We start from the raw sequence: 7,393 nt of genomic DNA, 5'->3' as shown, positions 1-7,393 counted from the left end.
GGAAAACGTTGTTTAAATAAAGACTGAAAGAGTTGTCAGTGGCTTCATGATGGTGACACTAAACTCAAGCAACTGTAGTGTAGTTTGTTTATAGCCAACTATGTTGAAGTTCGTTGATATGGGAAGAAAAAGGAGGCAAACAGTTCAAATTAAACATACAATCTCACAAATTAAAAATACTCAAACATAACGAGCAGCAGCCACCTCACAGCCAACTGACGCACACACAAAACATAAAATGTTCCAGGCCTGGTCATTTCTCTCCCTCAACTGTGCTCACTCCTCCTTACATCCTTCAGGAGGTCCTCAGTGGAAATCGTGACAACTCCACTTGCCACACCAATGTTTGGCTTAAATCTGGTGATTTATTTAGACTTCAAAATTCATCAAATTTGAACAAAACATTATCATCAGGAACAAAATGTGTGACAGTCATTACTTTTGTTAATCACAGAGCTTTTTTTCTGTAAATAATCCAAAATTAGGGATGCACCGATAGGATTTTTGGGGCAGATGCCGATACCGATTTTAACAATCACTTATTGGCCGATTCCGATACCGATATTTGTCACTTCCTCTCTTATTTGAAATTTTGGGATCAAAATAGATAGTATTTTGATCATGTTTTAAATCAGCAACATTCAAAAACACCTGCATTAAATTATGCTAGCAGATTTATTGCTGCATTATAAAATCATTTCTAATGAACATGGATTGGATTTAACATTCAGCAGGCCTACATAAATACAACAGAACAAAGATACATACTAAATAAACAGTGCTTTTTAGATAGGTTTAACAGTTTTCAGGTACAGAAATAAAGTAAACAAAAATATAAAATAACATCACTGTATAAATTAAATACATATTAATCCTTCTTTATTGTAACATACTTTATTATGATTAATCTTCTAATTTGTTTTTGTATACATTTTGATATTTTTTGTAAGTTTAAATATGTATGAGATCTCCATTAACAAGGTGGGACTCTTATTTTGACAGGTTTTCTAATCTTCGGAGCAGCTATATGGGTAATGAAAGCTGTTGTTTATTATAAATTTGTCCGTTTATTAAGCACCCCCCAAAAAGGCATAAGATCTGTATATATTTGTTTACTGTTAGTTGTAATAAATGTTTTGTGTAATTCGCTGTATGTTGATGATAATGCAACTGAGAGTGAGAGTTTTTATTATAAATTTGTCCGTTTATTAAGCACCCCCCAAAAAGGCATAAGATCTGTATATATTTGTTTACTGTTAGTTGTAATAAATGTTTTGTGTAATTCGCTGTATGTTGATGATAATGCAACTGAGAGTGAGAGTTTAATGTGCACTTCTTGTGCTGTGTTTTGTTTAGCTTTTATGGTGATTTTTTTTGGAGTGAAAACGGACGCAATAAACTTAAAACATCAGTAAAGTTTTGGTCATCATTCAGATGAGGTCCGCTACACTTATGAAAGCTACAAAAGTTATTTAGTCAAGAATAGTGTGCGATCTTTTGTTATTTGATTAGCATTAAAGTGCAGACATCAGCGCTAGGATTATGCAACAGACATTATACAGCTCAGTGCCTTCACGCAGTTAATTAATAAACCATTGGTTTGTTATATCAGCCTTTTTCTTATATAGCCGATATGCCGATGGTTGTAAATTGAGGAAAAATCGGCCGATAAATATCGGCGGCCGATACATCAGTGCATCCCTATCCAAAATCCTAATGGGTTTTTGTCGAGGGAACCAGCGTGATGCTAATTTACAGGTTGGCTTAAATACATTATCACTGCAGCAGACTATTTAATTATTTAATTAGAAAGTAATGCTGACTGGACTAACCTTGCTTGACCTTCTTGTCCTCCACAGATTTGAGCAGCAGAAGGAAAGAAGGAATGATGGAGGCTCCGATGGAGGAAGTCTGGCTGGGGTGGGAGTCTGAAATGCTGAGACCAACACAGAGCAACTCATGGGATGGCATCATATCCTGAGGGAACTGCAGTTGTGAGCTCTCAGACAAACAGCAAGCCAACTGCCCTGTAATACCGGCCAGCTCGATTTTGACTTCTGTTGAGCTGTCCTGGAGTCTGTTCCTAAATGCATTATTGAATTAAAATGTTTACAAAAGTGCATTAAAAAGGACTTTTCAGAAAAGTAAACATTTCCACATCTTCCACAATTTTTATCTGTTCAGAGTTCCCCTTTTAAAATGTTTTTCAGTCATACATATAATGCATAAGGATTTAAAAATGTATTTAAAAGATCTAACACTAACTAGAAGAATATATATTCTCAAAATAAATTTCCATTTCAAATCACAGGTTTAAAATTCCTTTATATCTCCAGGTCTGCCATAACCATAAGAATCATGAATTAATGTGAGCCAATCTTGGATGGGTTTTTTTTTTTCTCAGAGTGTGTGACTGTTGGATGACGTACAGAAGGACCTCGTGGATGAGGCTATAGGATTTGACTCCTAGATTGTGCAGCAGAAGGGGGAAGCCTCTGACAGCACTGGCCCGCTCAGATTCACTGTTACTTTGCAGGGCCCAGCGGTAAACCGACGACCGCCAGTCACCGCACACACTCTTCGACAGCAGGGCAAGTAGAAACACACAGTGCGCTCGAGTTTGTGCAGCTACAAGAAAACGCACAAAACAACAAACATTGAAATGTACTGTAAGTGAACTGTAAAATAAATTAAACTTATTGAGGAACAACACTGAAATAAACAGTTATCCATTAACATTATGAGACACTATAAGATACTTTTACTTTGTAAATGAGCGTTTACTATATACAACAACAAAAAAAATGGTTTAGGCCGAGCAGACCTAATAAAACACTCGCAGTCTGTTCATCCTCTGATCCCACACGCGCATCACTTTCAAAAGTATTTTCGCACTCCGGAGCTTTGTCTACGGCAAGCGCGTCGGGTCAGTTTGTTTGCAGTCGCGCAACGAGTAACGTGAGGTCGTGGTGGCCTATTGGCGCTCTGTTGAATACGGTGACCGAGAAGTGCAGAACAAATCACAATTCTGAAAACAAAAGAACAAATTACAAACGCAAATGCAAGTCTAAAAAACAAAATAACAATTCAGAAAGCACAACAACAATTCAGAAAACATTATAACATGTCAGAAAACACAATGACAAATTCGAAAACAAAATAACAAGTCAGAAAACACAACGACAAATCTGAAAACAAATTAACAAGTCAGAAAACACAACGACAATTCAGACAAACCGGAAGATGTAGGTATAGTTTGAGACAGCGCCATTGGTTTGGGATTACTCACCGCTGACCGGACGAGACATCTGTCAATCAACGAAGCTGTGTGGTGATTGGTTAATATCACAGTCTATGGGTGAAGGACAAGAACATTACAGTCCTACAGGCGCGAGTTAAAGTAAAATATGGGGATTACAAAGTTAGCGTATCTAATTCACTTTGACGCGCCAGACTCTATGCGCAACAAAGAGATCGGCGATTATTCTGGTAAGATCAATGCAGTGCTGTTCAAAAAAATGTAACAAAGCAGCTAATTGGGCATCAAATGATCTATTAATCCGCACGAAAGAAGAGAAGACAGTAAGAAAAGCCACTGACAGGCGGAAAATGCATCTGGAAACTACTCTTCAGAGTTAGATTGTTAGCATTAGTTGTCATCTAACGTTACGTTTTTTGTTCTTTTTTAATTTGCATAAAACTGCACTGATTGTCATGTATCTGTGATTTAGGGAAGATTATCGCACTGGATACATCTATTGTGGTGAATCAGTTTCGCTCTGCTCTCCCCAGCCATCTGAAGCTAAGGTCAGTATTATTGAGTCATCGAGTTTGTTAAAAAAATACATTAAAATCAGTGTCTTTTCTGTTTTGTAAATATTAAGATTTTTTAGGTATAGATGTGCTATCTTATCATATGAACGTGTGATGTTGCAGTCCTCTCACAGGCTTGTTTTACCGCACTCTTACTTTCCTGGAGCATGACATCAAGCCTGTCTTTGTGCTTGATGGCAGGCCACCTAATCAAAAGAGAGCTGTGGTGAGATGTGTACTAATACACTTATTTAGTAATTATATACACTACTGAGCAAAAGTCTTAGGCCACTACTATTTTCACCAGTCAGTTATTTCTATCTTTTGCTGTAGTGTGTCGGTACGAAATATCAGTTTACATTTCTTTTGCCATTAATTGTAATAATCCAGTGAGATTTTTGCATGCACAAGGAGTCTGACAACAGGCAATGCTCCACACAGAGATCTGATCTCACTATCATCCAGAAATAACGGGCTTAAAACCTGTTGTTGTTGTTGTTGTTGGTGGTGGTGGTGGTGGTGGTGAAAATACTAATGGCCTAAGACTTTAGCACGGTACTGTACATATAATAATTATGTAATTATTGTGTATTTAATAATATTTCATATATTTTAATTCCTCTAGCTGGAAAAAAGAGCTCAAAGCACAGGCTGGAACAGCTCACAGAGCTCCAACACAGGTGTGTGGCGTTGTATTGTAAATATGTGGCAAAAAATATTATTACAATTTAAAATAACCGTTTTCTGTTTAATATATTTTAAAATGTAATTTATTTCTTTGAGGGTAAAGCTTAATTTTCAGCAGCCATTACTCAATCGTCAGTGTCACATGATCCTTTAGTAATCATTCTAATAAGCTCATGAAACATGACTTATCATTATCATTTGTGCTGCTTAATATTTTTGTGAAACGTTATACTTTTTCTTAATGAATCTTGAATAGAAAGTTCAAAAGAATAGCATTTATTTGAAGTAGAAATCTTTTGCAACATTATAAATGTCTTTACTGTCATTAAAAGTAGTCTTTTCTTCCAAAATAATATTATAACTATCGTATTATTTCACACTGTTTCTGCTAATCATTATTTCTAAACAACAACATTGTGAAATATTATTACAATTTAAAATAACCGTTTTCTGTTTAATATATTTTAAAATGTAATTTATTTCTTTGAGGGTAAAGCTTAATTTTCAGCAGCCATTACTCAATCGTCAGTGTCACATTATCCTTCAGTAATCATTCTAATAAGCTCATGAAACATGACTTATCATTATCATTTGTGCTGCTTAATATTTTTGTGAAAAGTTATACTTTTTCTTAATGAATCTTGAATAGAAAGTTCAAAAGAATAGCATTTATTTGAAGTAGAAATCTTTTGCAACATTATAAATGTCTTTACTGTCATTAAAAGTAGTCTTTTCTTCCAAAATAATATTATAACTATCGTATTATTTCACACTGTTTCTGCTAATCATTATTTCTAGTGTGCTTGTGACTATATGACATTTATGTACATTATGATATTTTGCACTTTAGTGTCCAACTTTAAACAAGACTGCCTGCGTCTCTTACAGCTCATGGGTGTGCCATGTATCAAGGTATTTTAATTTAGTTAGCTTTATAAACATAAATTCTGTCTCATATTAATTTGCGAGGTTCTTGCTTGACTTGTTTTGACTTTCATCGCCGTGAATGTCAGGCTCCAGGTGAAGCAGAGGCGCTGTGTGCCCACCTGGTCAAAAGTGGCACAGTTAATGCTGTAGCCTCAGAGGACATGGACACACTGGCATTTGGAGGGACTGTTCTGCTCCGCCAGCTCAATGCAAAGAGAGACAGGTGAGAAAGTAGTCAAAATCTTGTTCTGATTGTAGATTTTGCAGGAGAACATTGAAAAAGATATGCTTTTAAATATAAAGTTTTAGCAAATATTATTTTTTCTTACAAGCACACCTAAAAATAGTACATGAAAGATGCATGAATACAAAAATAAAATAAATGAACAAATATTTAAGCAAATGTAAACATAAAACTTAAGGCATTTTAGCTCATCTACTGTCTGGCTCAAAGGATTTGTCCTCACAAGCTCAGTTTTAATAGTGTATTATAAATTATACGTTGTAATAATATCGTTATGTAATAAAATATTTAATATGAATAATTAATATTTTATTAGTGATATTAATATTTGCTATTATGGTTGTTATTTTTATCATTTCACCTTTTGTTGTAAGCCTTAATTGAGCTCTCTTAATCAGAATCAAATCATGAGCTTTATTCGCCAAACACAAGAAAGTTGTTGTGGTTTCCAGGAGCTCTGAGTGCATACATGCATACATATATACATAAATAACACGAGAGAAAGAAGACATAGAACATTTAAATAAGTAAATTAAGAAAAGAAAAAATAATAATAACAAATGTAAAAAAATAAAATAAAGTAACTTACATTAATGATATGACGTTATAATATTTTGCAAACCAAATTATTTGTTACAAATATTAAATCAAACATATTACGTAATGCCGAGTTAAATAATATTGAATATATAAATTTACAACAAGGCATTAATAGTCATTTTTACACCTTTTTGGAAAGGCATGTTTCTAACATGTTAAATTGACATAGAGATAAAGGACTTCTTTATTAATGACCTTCTGTTGTGTGTATTAAAATACAGATATCTATCATGATTATGTCCTTAAATCATTTCTCTCATAGTGAGGTCACAGAGTACTCCTTACCAAAGCTATTGGAAGCTCTACAGCTGACATATAAACAGGTATTTTCAATGTTTTGCCTTCTTTTCATTTTTTGCTGACCCTTGCTCTTAATTTTTGTAACAAATCTCAGCACCTGACTGTCAATAGCTGCTAATATACATATCTAAAATATCTTGATGCAATTGGCATTACTCCTGAGTGTAGTAGTTGTAACTTTATTTTGATTTTGAGAAACGTTAGAATTGCATGGTTATTGTTAAAGGAGTCCTATTATGCTCTTTTACAAAGTCTTGATTTTGTTTTGGGGGTGTACTAGAACATGCTCTCATACTAGGTTTTTCGAAAAACACATTATTTTTCACATAATTTACATTATTACAATACCTTTCTCCCCAGCCTGGCACAAACGGCTCGATTAGTTCCGGCTTTGATGAAGGTCCGCCTTCCGAAAAACAAAATGTGTTGTGATTGGTTAGCTGTCCCAGTGCGTTGTGATTGTGAACAGCTTAGACAGTGTTTCAGTACTGCCATGCCCCCTTACTCCGTCTTTCAACTAAAGCTTTTGGCGAATCCGGCACTGTATTCCCTCGTGTTGTGGAAGCTGTCCTCAGTAAAATGTGCAGCACACAATAGCAAATTGGGGTTATAATGCTCAGGAACAGAGTTAAAAAATAAATTGCAACCACTGTTTCCTGACATCATCCGCTTTCGGAAGCCCAAACAAAGACGTTTGGGCACGGAGGTGAAAAAAACAGCGTTTCAGGCGGTCGCACACCCGATGAGAAGCACAGCGTCGCGCCACGCCACGTCTTTAATTTTATTTGAAAACATTATTTTCTATGAGTGTAGGCACACCGG

At 35.1% G+C, this 7,393-nt stretch overlaps 2 protein-coding genes across 2 annotated transcripts in view; one reads left to right on the top strand and one right to left on the bottom strand.

Annotated features, from left to right (window-relative positions):
* atr (ATR serine/threonine kinase) overlaps positions 1 to 2,739 on the bottom strand; it is a 27,221-nt gene extending 24,482 nt beyond the window's left edge. The window contains exons 1-3 of the mRNA XM_016235413.1: positions 2,724 to 2,739; positions 2,430 to 2,628; positions 1,833 to 2,083 (exon numbers count right to left, since the gene is read on the bottom strand). Coding sequence (XP_016090899.1) covers positions 1,833 to 2,083; positions 2,430 to 2,628; positions 2,724 to 2,739 — 466 coding nt within the window. The remainder of the gene's footprint in view (positions 1 to 1,832; positions 2,084 to 2,429; positions 2,629 to 2,723) is intronic.
* A 610-nt stretch (positions 2,740 to 3,349) lies between these two features.
* LOC107553249 (probable flap endonuclease 1 homolog) overlaps positions 3,350 to 7,393 on the top strand; it is a 9,154-nt gene continuing 5,110 nt past the window's right edge. The window contains exons 1-7 of the mRNA XM_016235418.1: positions 3,350 to 3,489; positions 3,732 to 3,807; positions 3,937 to 4,039; positions 4,439 to 4,493; positions 5,351 to 5,412; positions 5,514 to 5,650; positions 6,534 to 6,594. Of these exons, the coding sequence (XP_016090904.1) occupies positions 3,408 to 3,489; positions 3,732 to 3,807; positions 3,937 to 4,039; positions 4,439 to 4,493; positions 5,351 to 5,412; positions 5,514 to 5,650; positions 6,534 to 6,594 (576 nt within the window). The 5' untranslated portion in view covers positions 3,350 to 3,407. The remainder of the gene's footprint in view (positions 3,490 to 3,731; positions 3,808 to 3,936; positions 4,040 to 4,438; positions 4,494 to 5,350; positions 5,413 to 5,513; positions 5,651 to 6,533; positions 6,595 to 7,393) is intronic.

The sequence above is a fragment of the Sinocyclocheilus grahami genome, unplaced genomic scaffold, assembly GCF_001515645.1.
Source record: "Sinocyclocheilus grahami isolate Dianchi unplaced genomic scaffold, SAMN03320097.WGS_v1.1 scaffold467.1, whole genome shotgun sequence".
Taxonomy (NCBI): domain Eukaryota; kingdom Metazoa; phylum Chordata; class Actinopteri; order Cypriniformes; family Cyprinidae; genus Sinocyclocheilus; species Sinocyclocheilus grahami.
The sequence above is the reverse complement of the archived record's forward strand: the minus strand, read 5'-3'. Positions and strand labels throughout refer to the sequence as shown.